Raw genomic sequence first — 19,836 nt, forward strand, 5'->3', positions numbered from 1 at the left:
TCCTTTACTGTGGAAGTTGTCACTGAACTCGCACAGGGAACAGCGTGGTTCAGTGGACTGTGACTTAGGAAACCTAGGGAATTCTGTTCCTTACTTTGCTACCGACTTGTGTTACACTGGGTGAGTCACTTTGCGTCCTAATTTGTAAACCCGAGGTAATGATATTCACCTTCCTTTGTAAAGCACTCTGTGATCTAGGGATGATGACACAATATAGAAGCTGGGTATTACTATTACTCAGTAGGTAAGGTATTTCTCAGCATGAGTAAAGCTGGCAGGAGTAGACCCGCAGGTATGTAAATGCATCTCAGCATTTCACAAAGTTGGGTGGTGCACTGGATTTTTCTTTTGTTAGTTTGGTAGCTTACTCTCAAGACCTAGCTACTTTAATCTGTTATAGTAGTTTCCATGGGAGCTATAAAAACAAAATCGGAGAAAAAAGCGTGGCTGAATTGCTGCTGCCAGCCGTTGGCATGTAATGATGTAAAGCATGTAATCAAATCATTGCACTTTACATGGCTGTAGAATATTGAGCCACATTGTTTAAGACAGCAATTTTTTCCTCTTTGCTCTTTATTTTTGTAACAAGATTGGTTGATTCCGTGTTAGAGTTTCACAAGAAAGGTATTGAATCTTGCTTTCTTCTATGGCTCTCCATCTAATAAATGCTAATAAATAACTTCAATGAATGCACAGTGTAAACTTGTAGATTGGGACTGCAAAATATCTGGTGAGCTTTCTTAGGCCAGCCAAGTTTGAATAACTTTACTAAAGTTGTTTGAGGGTTAGAGCCCTTTTGGCTCCCAACAACTGTCAAGCAAGTTTCCTGCCTTAACTCTTAACACAGACATGATCATGCTAGATCAGATCAGTGGGCCATCTAGTCCAGTATCCTGGCTCTGATTGGCTGGTACCAGATACTTCAGAAGAAAGTTCAAAGAAAACCCTAATATGAGGAGTTGTGGAATAACTTGCCCACAGGACAAATTTCTTCCCAGTCCCCATTAGTTAAAGGTTGACTTATGCCCTGAAGCACGATTTCATATCCCTTCCATACATTTAGTTTTTTAATATTGTAACTCTTTCAATCTTGCCAAGCTGTTGGCCTCAGTGTTGTCTTGGGGCAATGAGTTCCACAGGCTAGTTGTTCATTCTGTGAACTCCATAAGCCTCAGATGCAATAAAATATTTTTTTCAAATTGGAGGCACAGCTAGGAATATAGCAAAAATATTTTTTAAATCATATTAGCTGATCATGTTAGCTCATGCTGGTGTATTAAACGGTATCTATACTAAGTGCTAAATGGTGTTTCAGGTGATGTTAATTCCTTTTTTAAAAACACCTTTTTGTTCTTGTGAGTTCTTCATCTAGACAGACAGAGTTTAGCATGGCTGTCAGTCTCTCTTCAGGTAAAGACTTGGAATTGAGAAAATAAGATTGTTGCAGACTTTGTGGCTAGATGGAGAAACCTCAGCAGCAGCTGCCTGTGTTCTGTCTATTGCTATGCGTTTCACTTTCACTTTCATTAGCCCTAAAATTAAAATTAATGGAAATATTGAAATCAAGCACATTCCTCCTCCCCCTACCCCCACCCCACTCCCAGCCGCATAAATTGTCCTGCCTCTTCAGAGGGGTGGAGGGCAGCAAAGGAAGATGAATGACATTTCATAATAGGGACGTTATGTCTTTGAATCTCATTTTGTGTTTTGGAGTGTTCAAGTTGAAAGCTCTTTCGAAGTTATCTCAGGATGGGTAACAGAGATTCTCCTCATTTTCAACATGCTTGGCAAACTTTTCTCTCATCATGTGCTACACGGTACTAGTTAGCAGAGGAAAGCAGTTTCCTGGAGGTGTAACAAGCAGTCACATACCAAGGGCAGTGAGCCAGTGACAGTAAATTCATAAGGCCTGAATCACAATCGAAATCTTTGTGAAATACATGTCACTAGAAACTCTTTATAACTGTACCTCCTTGGTTCATGAAATTTATATCCTCATAATGACTGCATGGGCGTAAACATTAATGTTAGATTTTTGTGTTTTGGTTTGTGCATCTTCCAACTCTTAGGCCATGTCTTCACTGAGGGGGAAAAAGTGTGTGTTTTTGCTTCAAGAAAACAATCTCTATGTATATCCTGATGAAGGCACCGGTAATTTTTACCTAGATGTAGCTAGTGAGGTCAACTCTATACCCCTACCTAGAGTTTTCCTTGACTAGCTACATCAAACTAAAAATTCTAAAGTCCCTGGTCTCCACTAGGATTTTGCATTGAGTTACCTAACTCGGTGCAAAAACGTGTCTCCTTTGCAGTGAAGATATAGCTTCCTTATTTGTGAAGTAGTACTATGTATGCTCTACAGATTTCATCCTTGTACCTCATTTTCAAATAATGGTTATGATCTTTATCTACAGTCAATAGTGCCAAAAGACTTGTTACCAAAATAAGTTAAAAATAACATTAGATGAAAAGATTTGAATTTAAGTGATTCCTAATTACTTGATTTTTTTTTCTGGATCGTTTGAAGGGAAAATTCAAATTCTTGATTAAAAAAATCCACAGTTTTGCAGTGTATTTCTTTGTTCAATATTTAGGGACAGATTTTCAACAGTATTTAGGTGACTAAAGATTCAGGTAGAGGAATATTCAGCACCTAACCTGCCTAGGCACCTAACTTCCCACTTGAAATCAATGGAAGTTGCAGGTCTGACCTGCTTATGTGCTTTTGAAAGTCCCATTAGGCACCTATCTGCATTTTCAAGAGCCTAAATACCTTAGCAAATCTGGTCATTAGTGTCCAACCAACAGCCACTGATGTCAATGGGCACTACACTGTGGTGGCAAACCATTAGACCAGGGGTCAGCAACCTCTCAGAAGTGGTGTGCCGAATCTTCATTTATTCACTCTAATTTAAGGTTTCGCGTGTCAGTATTATATTTTAACCTTTTTAGAAGGTCTCTTTCTACAAGTCTGTAATATATAACTAAACTATTGTTGTATGTAAAGTAAATAAGGCTTTTAAAATGTTGAAGAGGTTCATTTAAAATTAAATTAAAATGTAAAGCCCCCCAGACTGGTGGCCAAGACCTGGGAAGTGTGAGTGCCACTGAAAATCAGCTTGCATGCCACCTTCGGCACCCGTGCCATAGGTTGCCTGACCATGCTTCCTCGACAAATATCGATTCCTAGGAAAGTTTATTATCCAAATCAAAAAGCTAAAATACTGGTAAATGTTCACATTCAGATTAGACCAGAATCACAGAGAGGTTAAAGACTGAAATAGACAAATGAGGGTCCTAGGTAGCATGCCAACAAGGTGCAGTTAGGCTGTTTTGAGTAACTATAGCTTCTTCTCTCATAGGATTTTGCTGAGCCTTCCATCAGTGTGTTTGCACTGCAATGTTGCGAGGGCAGAGAGTTGCACTTCAAAGAAGCTGTCAGTTCTGTTCTAAACAAGGACCTTCACTTTTACACCCAGTCCGTATGGGTGAGAAGCGGATTGTAAGTATGGTAGAAATATTTCTGAGACTGAATTTGTGTTCTCCTTCCAATTGCCTTCCTATATGATGAGTTTTTGCTATATTTGTTTTGGCTGTGTGTGACAAGTAACACTGGAGTTTCCCAACATTTGGGGGAAAGCAGCATTGGAACTCGTTTGTACCTGGACCTGAGCAGAATACAAATGTGATCCAGTCAGTAAATCAAACCTCCTGCCACAAGTATCTGCTTTTTTAGCTGCTTAAAAGAACAAACAGTGACCAATAAGGTGTTGAGCAGGACAAACCAAGGAGCAAAAAGTAAACCATTTTTAGACTTCCATGAGAAGCATCTTGCATCCGTGAAGTGACCCTTTCTCCACCGCCCTCGCTTCTCCTCACCCTCAGAAAACTCCAGATACCCACTATCCTGGCTATGCTTTGTGGCCTAGATTCAAAAGCCTCCATCAGTCCCCTTTTTGCACGGAGTCCCATATAGCCACCAAGTTGAGCTGGAGATTGCTGACTACGATTCTTAGCAGCCATTGAGTATACAACAAATATCTTCCTTTTTTTATTTTTTAAGTTAACCTTCAGCTCGTCATCCTGTTTACTCTCCGTATTCATATGACCAGGTTGGCCTCCAAGCTGCCTTTGGGCAGTTTTAACGTCACCATTATAGACCCCTAAAGCGAATTCCAAAAAATGAATTTAGACCTCTATTTTTCCTTCACTACCATGTGTAATGTACATTTCTATGCTTTTATGCAGTATTTTAAAAATAACACTTCTGTGCCTGTGCTGAGCCCACACATTCAATCACCAGAGAGAACTGTAACTTTTACAGAGTAACAGTATACTTGGGACCCCTGTGATATCAGTGCTGAGCATCCCTCTTCTTTTTATTCTGTGTTTGTACAAGATGTAGTACAAGGGGAGCTGATCCCTTACTAGGCTGCACGGTTGTACGATTAATGGAAACAATAGAAATGTCTGGTGTCGTAAGGCTGTTCCCACCCTTCTCTTGGCTCTGTTGTGTGAAGCAGACTTAGCAGTAGGTGTGAGTGGTCAGTGCTAAGTATAGTGGCCTTTGTATAAAGTTGCTGCCCACTTCAAACAAAGGACATTAAAGTGCTTTTTACAGGAAAATTAAGGTAAAGGTAAGGATGAGTGAAATCCTCACCCTCCGCGACCCACCTGTGATCCAGCCATGCCCATGTCCGTGTTCCTCTGAGTGCTCTTTGAGGGTTGTCTTCATATGGCCTGAAGCACTTCCAGTAACATGACATGGTTGGGAGTGGCACTGGGTTGGCCTCATTGAAATGCACAGCCTTATTTTTCACATAACCAGTTTTTGCAAAGTTAGTTAATGATTGAACTAACTTTCTGGGCGATTTAAGTGGGTGTTACCAGTGCCTGTAGACCTGTGGATGAGTGTAAACTGCCTCAGACAGCTTTGCCGGTGTGTTTTACCTCTGGTTTCAACATCACTGCCATTCCAGTCCAGAGCCCTTACTAAATACAGATTGTTTGCTCTTGCTGTGAGGTAGCTTAGAGGCCAGTGACAAACAGCAGCAAGATTTGAGGTTGAGAATAACAAATTAATTTTCCTTGTGACCTAACCCAGTTTTGTGACCTTTGGAGAGGAAAGGCTAGTGTTGTGTGCATTTGCCATCTAGCTGCTATCATTTCATTATAAATGTGAACGTGCATATTCCTACCTCCTTGGAGTTAGCATGGTTTGCCATGGGCCAGCATAGAGGAGTGTCCTTTCCCTTAAAAATCTGCTCAGGGGGATGTTTATGGGCTTTCTCTGCCTCACATTGGGATGGGGGTGGGGGATATTAAATCCTCCACCTTGACAGGATTGGCTGGGGTGGGAGGCCAAGGCCCATACAAGAGAGAAACAGGGTGGGGGAGTAAGGAGCACTAACTTTCCCTCTCACTCCTTACTATCGCTGGCCATCTTAATAGGCTCTCTACATCTGGGAAGAGTCAGTGCAGGTATGGAGAAGTCCTGAGAGTCTCTCCCTCAGGACTAGTTCAGGGTTGGAAAGAAATTCCCGCCCCCCCCCCCCCAAATAACAGTTTTGGCTGAGCTGCTGGTGGTTTTTCACCTGTTTCTGAGCATCTTGCAATATCTCTGGGTCAAGATTGAGGGAATAGGTGTTGGACAATTGTAGGGCTTTCATTGGGATTCCTTCTGGGTGGTTTGTCTCAACTAAGAGTCCATGCAGCAAGATTTAGTGTTCTCTTGTCCTGTTGTCCCAAAAGGCAAGGTCAGCTTTTGGTAAATAAAGAGGCTAAAGACAACTGCAAGTTTGTGTATATGGGGTGGGATCTTACTGTTATGCACAGGCCGAAGGCAGCAAGGGAAGAAGGCTAGGTAGGGATTGCAGCTTGGAGGGGGGCCATATCCCTGTGTGGCTGGGCATGGACATGCCTATAGACCTTAATGGCTTTGGTTGGAAGGAGACCATAAGGACTGATGGCTGCTGGGTACCAGTTTTGGTTATCTTTTGAGTTAAGTTTTACTGTGATTTAGAAGTTCAGTAAAACTGCAGCAGAGACCTTTAAACCATAAAAGCAATTAGAGCTTTATTGACAACACACCCACAGTTGACGCTGACATTATCTTCATATTAAACTTTGATCAGCTATTAGAACTCTTTCAGATGTGCCAGGTCACAGACAGTCATCCTAGCTAGTTGGGCTAAGAAAATGCTCAGAGTAGATCTACACTACAAACTTGCATCTGCGCCACTGCAGCTGCACCAGTGTAGCGCTTCTGGTGAAGATGCTCTAAGCTCTCCCGTCAGCTTAATAACTTCACCTCCGCAAGAATCGGTAGCTATGTCAGTGGGAGAATCTCACAATCTAACCCAGCACTTAGGTCGGTGTAACTATGTTGCTCGGGGGTGTGGATTATTCACCCCCACAAGCGACGTAGTTATACCAAAGTAATTCTGTAGTGTAGATCAGGGGTCAGTCTAAGTGACTCTTCCTAGGTTTATTTCCATGAACAAGACACAGTTATGTCTCTGCAGCTGAGTGTGACAAATACGTAAGTCCTTTGCAAGACAATGGGTTGAAAAAGCAGCTTAAATATGTGTTCTCTTAATGCTATTTGAATCTGCACCTTTGTTTGTGCATTCCTTTGGCTGAGGTTTGTGTCACCTGAGTGACAGGACTAATCGCACTGCACCGATTTCCTCATGAGCACAGAGTTGTAGCCTCATGTTCTCTATTGAATACCCAGGGTAAGTGATGTGTTTTTATGGCTACAATTCACATTTTCTTGTTTATTGAATACAGGTGCAGTTCCACACTTGTCTTTTTATTATTACAAAAAAATCTTCTTTCCCTCTCTCCTGTCTTTTATGCACTAGAATAATGCTTTGGTAATAGACACTGTATTTACATTGAGACTGTTGGGCACTGCTAAGACTGAAGCTCTTACCTCTAAGCGTGCAGTGATTTTGCCCGAAAACATTTCAAAAAAATAAAATTGTCAGCAATATGGTAAAATAAAAATGAAGGAATTTATAACTGTTGTCAGTCTTATTGAATAGATGTTAGTCAGGACTGACAGGACCCCTTTGAGGATTATACACAAACATACACTGCCTATGAGTGAAGTGTGCATGATCAGAAGAACTTTCTCCATAGTACGTAAAGTGAGAGAGCCAATGATGGACACTAGAACTCTCATCACACTTCAAGCAAATAAAATAGGAAACGTAAAAATAGTGTGTGCTTTATGCTCAGATGAGCTCATGAGAAGAGCATGGAGAATTCACAGTCCACAAAAGAATATCCCTCAGATACAAATCCAAGATGTGAATATCGCTGATGCTCAAAGATACAGCTTGCAAGCAACACTGTAATGTGTGTAGACTGGATGGTGTATAGTGGAGGAACAATTTGTGTGTTGCTCTTGGTATATTTTGAAGATGGTATTCTAGTACAGGTATAAATGGTATCAGGGATGTGTTATGCTACTACAGTTAGTAATACTATGATTGAAAAGATGTTTTTACTATGTAAAATCCTGTTGTAGCAGTTTGTAACTTTCTGAAAGTTAGTTAGGATTAAATTTCTCATACCTGTTCTTGGTTCTGTAGTGCAGTTTGGTATAACCTTGTTTGGCTCTTCTGTAGTTTGTTTCACATGTTGACATAGTTATGTGAGATCCTGTTTTGCCGTCTGATAACTAACCTTTGTGGCAGTGTAGTGTGCTGCAAAGCCTTTCTCGGTGCTTCCTGGAGTGAGTTATGTAGTTCGCTTGTGCAATGCTGCAATCCCATGCATATGCCCATCCATATCTACAGAGGTTTTTTTTTAATCTTCATATGACCAGGTCAAAAGTTTAAAGTAGTTTCCAGGTTTCATATTAATATTAAGGAATACAAAATAGATCTTGATATAGAAGAAAGCTCTTAATCCACTTAAGGTACTCTACATATCTGGCACAGTAATATAAATACAGTTAATACTATCATGGAAAGCCTTTGGGTTTAAAAATATTAAATGTTATTTATGTAGCTTTGTTTTGCCATATTTAGAGTGTAGCACCTTAGGGTTTTGTTTTCTATCTTTATTCAGGTGGATTGCATACGAAGGAGGAAATTTCTCAGGAAAACAAATTCTGCTAGAACCCAGCAAGATTTCAAACTGGACTGAATTCAGTGGCTGGAGCGTAATTGGCTCCCTTCGTCCTATGAAGCAGGTACTGTAGGAAAAAGTGTTTTGGGAATAAGCCCCTTTTCACTCCTTTAAAATAATTTATTTAATACATAAGTATCAGCTGAGAAATCTGACCAAATCCTGATCCAGTTGAAGCTAATGAGAGTTCTGCCATTGATTTCAATGGGAGCAGTATATTATCTCTGAAATTGGGTCCTGGTGTGGGCTACTAGGCCCTATCAAAAGTCACTGAAGTCAAGGAGAGCCTTTCCATTGACTGCAGTGAGCTTTGGATCAGGCTTATAGAGAGGAATAGACTTGTTTAAAGACTTCAAGTTACAGAGAATCCACCAATTATTTTAGTTTAAAACTGCAAGTGACCCAGGCTCTTTTCTACGGTGAGAATTTTTTAACTTAATAAAAACTCCCCCCTCCCCCGGGCTGGTAGGTGGAAATGGTTGTGTGTGTGTGTGTATCTGGTGGGGTTCCGTGAGCCACACTTAATGGTAAAAGAACCGCACCTGGCTCGCAAGCCAGTTTGACCACCCTTGCTCTAGGCACTGGCCTTGCTTGCTCCCTAGACCTGCCGTTGGACAGCTGATCCAGACTCTTACTGTCTGTTAAAGTTACAGCCTTTCACTTCAGAAACATCACAGTATCCTTTCATGTCACTTGCATTTGGGCATGCAAATCTGCCACATCCATTCTCTTGCCAGCACAGAGGCTCCAAGGAATGTTACAAGATGCTGCTATTTTTTTTAAATGCTGTTTTTTATGTATGCATGTAAAGCTACTTGGATCACTAAAGGGCATTCATATTTGTCTAGATGCCAGTGTCTTCAGTGTAGGGATATGATCCACTCCCAAAGGAGAGCAGGACAATATCGCAAAAACAATCTGCAGCTTGTTTGCTTATATTCTTCTGCCTTCTCAGTGATGTGCAACAGAGCAAAATCAAAGTTTTCAACTTAATAACTAGCAAAAAGAGAGTGAACATGTCAGAAGTGACTAATACTTAATGGATGGACAAAAATGATTCCGTTAATGACTTTATAATGAAGATTCTCTCTAATGGTGGGGATAATTGTGCACATAGTTGCAAATGTTTTGGGGTGGGCTTTTCAGGGCAGGATTTTAATGAGCGTGATGTTTAGATTTCAGTTTAAAAAAATTCAAGGAGGAATTTTGTCAGCAGCTTTGAACCTCCTTTTTTCAATAAAGATCCCTCTAACTCACAATGCACTATACTGGTGCTGTTTCAGTGGCCCTGAGGTATGTCATGGAGGAACTGTTTCTTAAGCTAAAACCTCTCAGGAATAGCATTGCAGACTTCCGCTGTAATGAGCTCTGTCATTGGTGGTACCTGTTCAGTGCCCTTTTTAGTGTGTGTTCATGAACAAAAAAGTGTAACATGAATGGCTGTAAATTAGAAGCTGTCCCCACCATTGTTGCTTGTGGCCATCCACCTGCCATACCTCATCTCTTGCAACAATTTTTATAGCATGTTCCTCCATTCCCCAAACCCACTTCACATCTGAATATGTAAAAGACATGTTGGAATGGAATATAAATTGGGGAAAACTGCTGTAAGAATGCTAGCTATGCAGGAGCTGGTGGGAGCTTTGCTCACACCTGCTTATACAACATATACAGTATAATGGTGCTTTTCTAACTATCAGCCGGCAGTTTACTTCAGAATAAAGAACCGAGCCCAGGATAAATACTTGACGGTCACTGGAAACCTATCAGATGCGAGAGCTACTTCAGTGTGTGTTTCTCTATACAATGGCAAGAATACCCAGATCTGGCACTACTGTCATGGACTCTTCAAATCCAAGGTGAGTTTCTGAATGTTGGACGTGCAATATATAAACCCACTCTCCTTTTGTCTTGACTGTGAGTCATTTTCCATGGTCCCCTCCTGCATCCTTATAATAGCCTTCCTCTCTTCATGCGCCTTTCTTCCATCAGAGCTCTCCTTAAACCGCACTTCCTTCTATCGCTGATTCTCTTCACTGTCTGCTCCCTGGGCTGCTGGAGCAATTTATATAGTGGGGGTGCTGAGAGCCATTGAACCAAACTGTAACCCTGTACCTAATGGAAACCACTTCAAGCCAGCACCCCTAGATCAAGCATCTCTGCTGCTCCCATGCCTGAGCCTTACATCTTACTTCTTCGTGTTATCGGTGTCTAAATTAGACAGAAATTCCTCCTGGCAGGAACCAAGTCATCTATATAAAGCACTGTGCGAGCGCTTTGGTTGTTACGTAAGTGAAAAACGTTGATTTAAAAAAACAACCCAAAAGCCTTTTAACCCTGTATAGCTTTTAAATGAACTTCTTTAACTTTCCAGCGTGTGTTAAGGCGCGCTTGCTCTGAACATGTCAATACGTGATATAGTCACTTCTTGTGTAAACCTCTGTGCATTGAGATGAAAACGAACCCCTGGACATGTTATGACATTCTGTTTCCCCGTTCTGTTTTGCTTTCTATCTGTTAGGTACTTATTAATGGCCCCCCCTCCACTTCCATAATATCTGAGCACTTCATAATCTTTAATGTGCTTCTCCTCACAACAACCCCATTAGGTAGGGAAGTGCTATTATCCGCATTTCACAGATGGGAACAGAAGCACAAGAAGACAAAGTAACTTTCCCAGGGTCACACAGGAAGTCTGTGGTGGAGCAGGGAATGGAACTTGAACCTGGGTTTCCAAAGTCCCAGGCTAGCGCCATAACCACTAGGCACGATCATTCCTCATTTTGCTTTGCTTGTGTAATAGTAATATGCTGGCAGTATCGTCTCAGTAAAAATTATATAAATTGTATTAATCCATACAGTGATAATTATATAAATTGAGCTGAAGGAGGAAAAACTGCAGTTTTGATGCGTAGTTGTGCTGTTTAGACACAACCCTGAGTGGGGCACAGTGCAGAGTCTCCGGTCCCCAGGCAGTGCTTTTGGATGAATTCTACCTTGGGGAGACCAAAGTCCAACACATGTGCAAGAGGAGTACTCCTCCCTCTGCTCCCGGAGTGGATAAAAACCAATGATTTTAAAAAATTTAAATTTTTTTTGGTTTAAATTAAATACAGGTCTGTTTTTTAAAATTGTCAACCTATGTTAAGGGCTCAACTTAATCTATTAATATAATTTAAATAAAATATACAATATTCATCAATACATATTTGCTGACAAGTTTAAGAAAGTCAAACCACTGAACTGCTGGAAGTCACTGGCTGAGCACCTGGAACTACAGTTTGTTGAAGTGCTAAACCAGCTTTTGACAGTTGTAGCCTCTTCTGCAGGTGCAAAGAATTTTTCTTTTCCATATTGGCTTATTCAGGTAGTTCAGTTCAGGGACTAGTTCATTCAAAGTTAAACCAATTGGAAATTGAAAAAGCAGAAAAGTTTGTTTTCCTCTTCAAAAGTGTGAGAAGATGAGATCATCTGGTTCTAAAATCTCGAAGGACAATCTGTTCAGTTCACTAACTACAGATAATACTTCCTCTGTTTAATAAATTGTTTTGTTTTAAATGCAAAACATGTTTTGATAAACTTTCTTTTTCCATGTGTCCAGCACATTTAAGATAGTTTTATTTAGTTAAAAAAATCAAATGCTGTCTTTTATGCACTTTTGATTTAATTTGAATTTCCATACAAATAGTGCTTGACACAAATCACATAAAAAACAAAAACAAAAAAAATCCTCAAATATATCATTCACCGTTTCCTAACATAATGAAAAAAACATAAAAATTAAGAAACTGAGTGAATGCAAATTAAACTACAAAAATGTGTTTATAGTGCAGTTGGTCTTCAACATTTTTACGCCCAAGAGCACTTTTTGAATTTAAGGGCAACCCAGGATCTATCGAGGCCCTGCCCCTTCCCAAAGCCCTGCCTCGATCACTCCATCTCCCCCCTGCCCAATCACTAGCTCTCCCCCCACCCTTTCACTGGGCTGGTAGGGGTTTGGGGGTTGGGAGGGGGTTTGGGCTCTGGGCTGGGGTCGAGAGGTTTGTAGTGTGGGAGGGGGCTCTTGGCTGGGGCAGAGTGTTGGGGGTGTGGGCTCTGGGAGGGAGTTTGGGTGCAGAAGAGGGTTTAGGGTGCTGGCCAATGGGAGCTGCAGGGGCAGTGCTTGCAGGCAGGGAGACCCCTGCCACCCCGGGGCTGCGCTGGCCGCTTCTGGGAGTGGCGTGGGGCAACAGGGAGCCTGCCTTAGCGGCAGCCCTGCTACACCACCAGAGATCGCAATCGACCAGTTGGTGACCACTGGTATACAGCATACTCCTGGTTAGCAAAAAGAAGCACCAAATTTAGTGTCAAGGCTATATTTAACTTCAAATCCGTGTTTTATCAACCCAATGAGAATGAATCTTTGTTTAGGGAAATAACTAAAATACAAATCGAAACATGATTAAAATTGTTTAAATCAAGGTTTCCTGCTTGCTAATTTAAATCATGATTAAAATTAATCCACCCTGGCAGCGTGCACATTGTGAAGGCCTTGCACTGTCTCTCCAGTCTGCATAAGGGACGATCACAATGGGTATGTCTACATAGGCCACAGCAGTGAGCTGCTCAGATTGACGGACTGGAGGTAGCGGGGCTCGCGCTGGCACTCTAAAAATAGCTTTGTAGACAGTGTATTGAAGCTGTGGCTTGGGCTGTGAAGCCCACTCCTGTTGTTTTTAATTTTAATAAGGGAGATATACCTATCTCCTAGAACTGGAAGGGACGCCAAAGGGGCATTGAGTCCAGCCTCCTGCCTTCACTAGCAGGACCAAGTACTGGTTTTGTCCCACATCCCTAAGTGGCCCCCTCAAGGGCTGAACTCACAATCCTGGGTTTAGTAGACCAATGCTCAAACCACTGAGCCATCCCTCCAAGACTTCAGAGCCTGAGCTCCAACCCAAGCCACAACTTCTAAGTGCTGGCTGCACAGCTATTTTTAGAGAGTTAGCACAAGCCCCAACTCTTTTGACCTGGGTTGGAAAGTTTGCTTCTGCTGACTGTATGTGTACCCAATAAAGCCTTCAAGTGACCTGCAAAGGAAGGAGTAAAGAATTGCTGATGGTTTTCTTTTTCTTGCATAAAGCCTGCCTGAAAGTTCTACTTAAGTAAAATAAAACCGTGATTAGAGATGTCAGGAATAATGTCTGCTAGTCTAACCAGTGAACAAGCTATTAGTTGTAAGTGTGATGAATGTAATCTGCTCAGAGCTTAGTGGTGGGCTCCAGTACTAATTACAACACTCTTATTTTGAGGTGTCGGTTGCAATGACCAGATTTTTTTTTTTCTCCAAATCTCTTAGGCTATTGCTGCATGTCTTGATATTGTCAGTGGCAGAGACCTACCTGGAGCTAAAGTTGCACTGTGGCCAGAACATGGAAAGGCTAGGCAGAAGTGGAGGCGCAATAACGATGGAACCATCAGTTCGTACCTCAGTGATCAACTGGTTCTTGATGTCAAAGGTACTAAAAAGCTCATCTGTTATTATGTTTTTGCTGTAGGCAGTTGTGGCTGGTTGGGCTGTTCCAGTTGTCTGTACCCTCAACCAGCTTGCACAATATTAAACAGTCAGTTATGGATTGGAACATTTGTCACCTCACCCAACAGAATAAAGTATGTATTTTTGCCAATCACTTTTAGTGTGTGAGACTGAGAAAAGCAGAGTCATGCTCATCCATAACTCCCTAAATCTTGGTAACTTTCACCAGTTTCCACTTCACAACTAACATTTACTAAGGGGAACATTTTGAACACTACATTGCAGATGACGTTAGCAAAAGAGACTTTATTTTTTTTTTCCTTCATTGCTCCTTGTAGCTGATCCCAGCTGTTTGACCAGCCACTTATCAGTTTTCCTTTAGGGAGTGCAGAAAGACAGTGTCTGGAACTAGCATTTGTACAAGATGAAAATGCAATTTTATGTCCTAACAAAACTCCCACCCCCTCTTTACCATAACCCTGTTTTGGTACAATGAAAAACTGCCAAAAACTGTAAAATACCAATCTATATACATTGCCCTGTGTAAAACCAGATTAGTATCCAGTGGCTTCTTCATACTGAATCTTTCCAGTATGCTGTGGTAGAGCCTCACTTTCAGCTACTGTAATAAAGAGCCAGCTCTTATTACCATGTACTTTTAGTGACAGCAGGAGTACAGTGTAAATCAGCTACACAACCACTCGGGAGGGCAGATTATTTGCTCTTAAAATTTTCAGGATAGTGGTTGGCACATAGGCCACCTGGGCTCTACATCTAATTCTTGCTGGGCAGAACTGTGTTGCAGGAAGTGCAGCTAAAAGGGAGCATTGCTGTTTAGGAAGCAGAATTTCTCAAGACCTGCCAATAGTGTGGTAGCCCTGGGAGCATATAATGGTACAGTGATTCTCTAACTGTGGTGAGCAGAGAGCAAGCTGATCTGATAGTACTGTCTCCTCTTCATTTCCAGCTGTTGAGATGCTTTAAATACATTAATCCTTTTCCATGTAGCCAATTGCTGTAGCTACCCGAGGGGTGTTATACAGTCACAAATTCAGGAAATGGTTTGCATAATGGTAAATGGGAGAGAAAATGTCCAGGACCACCTTTGTTTTGAAAATATAGTTCACTTTATTTAAAAGTTTATTGACGCTGCTGTTAATGATTAAATCTTCTTGATTCTTGCAACTAGAACTTACGGACTCAATGAAAAATATATCAGCACCAAAAAAGAGTTCCCAGCCCACAGGCGTTACAATTCGGGCTCCTATGTTTTAATTTTAATTAATCATTAATTTTGTTGTGCGTAGCTTGATCCTAAATCATTAAATACAAAATTTTCCTTATTAGCAACATAGATGACAGGTTTTAAAATATGAAATCAGACATTTTAAAAAGCAGTGTCTATTTAGCAGGATACATTGTTGAAATTGTTTAAACCTGTACTGCTTTATTTAATGCAGGATCTAATATTGAAGTGATCAGGTTGGTACAGGAGTAATAGAGTTGTTGAATACTATATTCTCTGGGTGTCTGAAAAGACATTTAAAATGCAGTTATAAATAGCAGGTCCCTAGGAGCATTTAACTCTTTGGTATTTGCAGTTTGTGACCTGTTAATGCAAAATGCACAATAGTGCTACCACAGTCGTCGTCTATGCTACCTGGAGTCAGACAGTGAAAGGCAAACCCTGGCTCAGGATTGTGGCATTCTACATCTGTAAACTACGCTGATAGTTGTAGCTGGAGCTCTGGATTTGCCAGTTACAAGGAGCAGAAATGCATTTAAGGGAATGGCTGAGAGCCAGTGTTCAGTTCTACAGTCCCTTAATTCTTCACCCTGGCAAAAAGGCTCTTCCTGAGCACAGAGGTACACTTGAAACTAAAAATCCTTCTGAGGGAAATAATAAAACTGAGAGCTATCTCTCTGGCAATTATGCAACTCTTATTTGGCCAATATGGATGAAACTGGCAGCTGAAATCTTAATGTTTGTTCTGAGTGCTATAATGCAAGAAATCTATTGACAAGCTGGAGAGAGTTCAGGGAAGACAATACAAGGAAACAGAGTTAGCAATGGGATGAAGGGAGTGAGATTTAGGATGAATATGCAGGGGGAAATATTAGGCTCTCTAGTGATTTCCAAAGGGAAGCGGTAGCAAACCCTTTGATTGACACTGTTTATTGGGTCTAGTTTTAAGAACCAGAAAATGTACTGTGAAGTACAATGCTGTACAGGATAAGCCTGCTGACGTGTTAGATCTCTCCCACCTCTCATTTCTATGATCAGTATTTTAGTGACCTGTGTCTCCAGGGAAGGACATAAGGTACAGTCAGCAAGGTGAGGAGAAAAAGGGCACAATCACAGAAGACCCAGGACAAAGATCTCCAGGAGGGACCAGGAGTATAAAGGCAGCAGAGAAGAGGTTGTGTGTAACTTTTGAATGCTATTAACCTCTCCATTCAAAGGCTCTGAGTAGAGCGGGGAAATTCAAAGCACTCAAATTTGACTGTGGTGGAGGGAGATGGAAAGAAGTGTGGGGAAGAGGGGTCAAGTGAATATTGAGTTTGCAGACTTGGAGAGAGTGAGTAGAAGAGACACAGGGTGGAGTTGACAAGTAGTGGTGTTTAAAGTAGAAAGAAGCTGAGAACCCTCAAGAGTAGATAGAGGGAGTGGAAGGTGGAGAGCTCCTGTTCTTTATGAACATTTCATTAAGACACAGCACCTCTATGACATTGGACAGAGTGACAGGCACTGTAGCCATTTTACAGCTGAATAAATTAACACCCAAAGACATGAAGAGTCAATGCTGTACTCCCAGTGACAATAACCCACTCTCCACCTCCAAAACCCCTGCCGCCCTCCAAAACCTCATGCAACTTTTGGTTGCTCTAGGAAAAAGTCCATCTTTAACATGAGATTCACTTAGAAAAAACTCGTTGCAAAGTTACTCAGACTTCTGTTTTATAGACACAATTTTCAATGTACAATATATATACTCCATTGAACAAGAGTCAGTCTGGTTTGTTTGTAAGTATGCTGCATTTACCTTGCTTTAATGAACTTCTATTTTTAGGAGGAAATTATTATGACAAGAACTACGTAATTGTCAATCATCCCCTGGAGAGTGAATTCTCACAGAAATGGGACATTGAAATATTGTGAGTAAAACCACTACAAAGATCCTGGAAATATGGCCCTCAGTGTGTTATGAACACTGTGTTTGAGAGAAGGAACTACTGAAGTCACATGCCACTGGAATGTTACTCAGCAAGTCCACTCTACGTCTTCGTGTTAGACACTGACTCCCAAACAACTCAATTTTGCACATTGGCAAGGCGAGGTTAATGTAATGTTTTTTTCCTAATATTCACATATGACTCCATGTTGAGGTTTTCCTCTTCTTGAGGCACCATTTAAGCTTATGTTCCTTTAACTTTCACTAGTCCTGTTAATCTTTGCCTTCACTTAAAGATTGATAACAGTAGCAAAAACTTGGCAGTTTATTGCTAAATAGCCTTTCCTGTGTGACCTGTTAGGGTATAATATGAACTAGACTTTGAGGAGAAACGAAAGGAGATGTTCTGAGATTTTGGATCACCTGTGTAAAATTAAGCCCTTATCTTAAGTAGTACTGCATTAAACCATAATAGGCGAGGTGCCAGCCCATAAGTCAGGGTAGAAAGTAGACTTTCATATACAGGTAGAGAGTCATACATGCAAATATAGACTGGATCAGGCTAACTTTCTAGAAGGCCTTGCTGAGTATACAGGTTAAATTAATGCAATACATTTTGGTCTTAAAACTACAGTATATTCAATAGCACCTTTACAAAACAAATCTATCTTGTATGTGTGCTAATTAATACCTTGTGCTGCGGGAAGGTTAAAGAAGCAACCTGATGCATGCTAACATCAGCATTGTGTCTCTCAGCTGAAGCAATTGCTCATTCTTTAGGAAAAGACCTGAAGATGCTGGTGACTTCCAGAAGCACAACCTTCAGTGAAATCTCAATGCTATGCAACATTTTTTTCAGTTAATAAAGAACGTTTGCATTTCATTTCTGAGGGAAAAAAGTGTTAACTATTTATGTGAGGCAGAATGTATTAAAAGGGGTCCATGGTTTTCAGTTTATTCTTTCACCCACTGGAGAAAGTGTTTAAAATTTCCATTATGAAGTTCCCCCAGAATGCAGTTCAATATGTAATGCTTTTAAGTGAGGAATCTTCTCTGGCTCCTGTGGTTTTTGTATTGTTTGTTAAACTCTGAAAGGAGGAGTACAGATTAGCTAAACCAAAACATGAACGATTGTATTGTTTCCTATAGCTATTTTATGTTAATATCTCATCCTAAAGCCCGAAACAGGTGTAAGTTTATTTTTGTATGAGGGGGAATTCCAGAGTGATATATTTTGAATACCTGTACCTACTTGCACTTATTTACTTTTACATTCTAAAAGCCAAAATCAAATACAGATCTGTAAGTGACTAGGTTTGTGACTGTATATATTTTCTCATTGAAGCACTTGTGTAGATTTTTCTATAATAGACTGTCAATATACCACAAGTTTTAAATATGATTTGTGCTTTCTAGTTGTAATATAATCCTTTTTCCCTCAAAACAATGAGTAGATCACAGCTGGTGTATCAGTGTTATATAATAAAGTAAAGCATGTATATTTTAATTGTAAAAACTTCTGGAGGATTCTTTAGCTTGTAGTATTTTGTACTGTGTAAATGCAATAATTTTTGTTTTTAGCTAAATCACTGAGGAGTGATTTCCCTCCCCAGAACACCAGTTTATAGCATTTAAACAAATGGCATATCTACACTGACTGACACTTTTCTCTCTCAATGGATTAAAAATCTGCATAGGAACAGTTATTACAACAGGATGTGAAATATCTGCATGTTTACCTTTGACCCTCAATTCTGTGAAGCCATTTCAGAGTACCCGCATATAGGAGATAAATACTCAAGTGCTGCTGGTTATTCAGAGTTAGGGAGATAGCATGCTGGAAGATATGCCTTTATGGTCACTAAAATTAATAGCACTTCTTGAACGAATAGGAGTGTCTATTTAAACTGCATCAGAGATATTACCTTTACAATTTTCTTATGCTGTTTCAATGCTTCGCTCAGCCCTGAAATTCAGTCACTCCTCCAGCAGAAGATTTTTTTTTTGTTAGCGCGTGATGATAGGTCTTAAGTAACTGTAATATTTCCTACAAAGTCCTGGTGTGGTACCTTTTTTACAAAAGGTGGGGATGGGGTAGCATTGAGGTAACCAGTTCTCTCCCAAGGCTGTGGAGAAAAGGCACAATTTGTTTTAACCTGTTTCCCCAGGGCCAGACAACACAACTATAGACAGAGTTGTGTCTCAGGTGAGGGACACCGAACAGCATGAATGTTTGTTTTTGTACTTACCTCTGCCTCTTTGCTGGCAGGCTCACTTCCTAGTTGATGATGGGCAGAGCTGTGAAAAACAGGTTAGTCGGCCTTACCACAAGTCATTTACCTGGACTAGTCTTGTCACCCCACCTTTGAAGCAGGTACCCATTTTGTGGGGGAAAACCCATGCAAAGACAACTGTAGGCTTGAAATGGGAGTTAGTCACATTATTTGCCACAGGGTAGTTCATTTTATTGTAACAACTGTGGCTTTGTTTGCAGTCCTCCTGCAGGTTCTAGGTAACTAATGGCCATACTTTAAATTCTTCTATGTGCAGTGTAATAAGGCAGGTAGATATTTCTTCATGCTTAGGCATATTTTAAAAATGTGTCAGAGGCCACAATGTTTGCTCCATGTTGGATGTTAAAATTAGGGGAAAAAAACCCCACCCATCAGCTGAGATTTCAGCCAAGAAGTAGCTTTTGGCCCAGTGCTATACACATTCCCTTACTAGTTCTTAAAGACCAAGCAGGCTCAGCAAAAAAACATTGGCTGTCGTTTTCTGGATACACCATGGTGTGCACTGATTGGAGGAGCAAAAATAAGATGGGTATTTGAGAACCAACGATGATAGTCTCCCTGTGGGCCACAGCAGAAGCTCACTGGCTTTAATTTTCAGCATGGCTTTGTGCTGTAGTTAAATTCTATGACCTAGTGAGACATTTACCCAAGGAAAGTCACCATGGTTGAGATTAAACAAGAAGTGACACATTGACAGTTACTTAGTAAACAA

At 40.7% G+C, this 19,836-nt stretch overlaps 1 protein-coding gene across 3 annotated transcripts in view; it reads left to right on the plus strand.

The window, feature by feature from the left end:
* CRYBG3 (crystallin beta-gamma domain containing 3) overlaps nucleotides 1-18,346 on the plus strand; it is a 140,341-nt gene extending 121,995 nt beyond the window's left edge. For all 3 annotated transcript variants that reach the window (XM_050955940.1, XM_050955949.1, XM_050955958.1), the window contains 5 exons: nucleotides 3,363-3,502; nucleotides 8,083-8,206; nucleotides 9,843-10,001; nucleotides 13,481-13,640; nucleotides 16,729-18,346. In XM_050955940.1, coding sequence (XP_050811897.1) covers nucleotides 3,363-3,502; nucleotides 8,083-8,206; nucleotides 9,843-10,001; nucleotides 13,481-13,640; nucleotides 16,729-16,817 — 672 coding nt within the window. In that variant the 3' untranslated portion in view covers nucleotides 16,818-18,346. The remainder of the gene's footprint in view (nucleotides 1-3,362; nucleotides 3,503-8,082; nucleotides 8,207-9,842; nucleotides 10,002-13,480; nucleotides 13,641-16,728) is intronic.
* The last annotated feature ends 1,490 nt before the right edge of the window (nucleotides 18,347-19,836 follow it).

The sequence above is a fragment of the Gopherus flavomarginatus genome, chromosome 1 (assembly GCF_025201925.1).
Source record: "Gopherus flavomarginatus isolate rGopFla2 chromosome 1, rGopFla2.mat.asm, whole genome shotgun sequence".
Lineage (NCBI taxonomy): Eukaryota > Metazoa > Chordata > Testudines > Testudinidae > Gopherus > Gopherus flavomarginatus.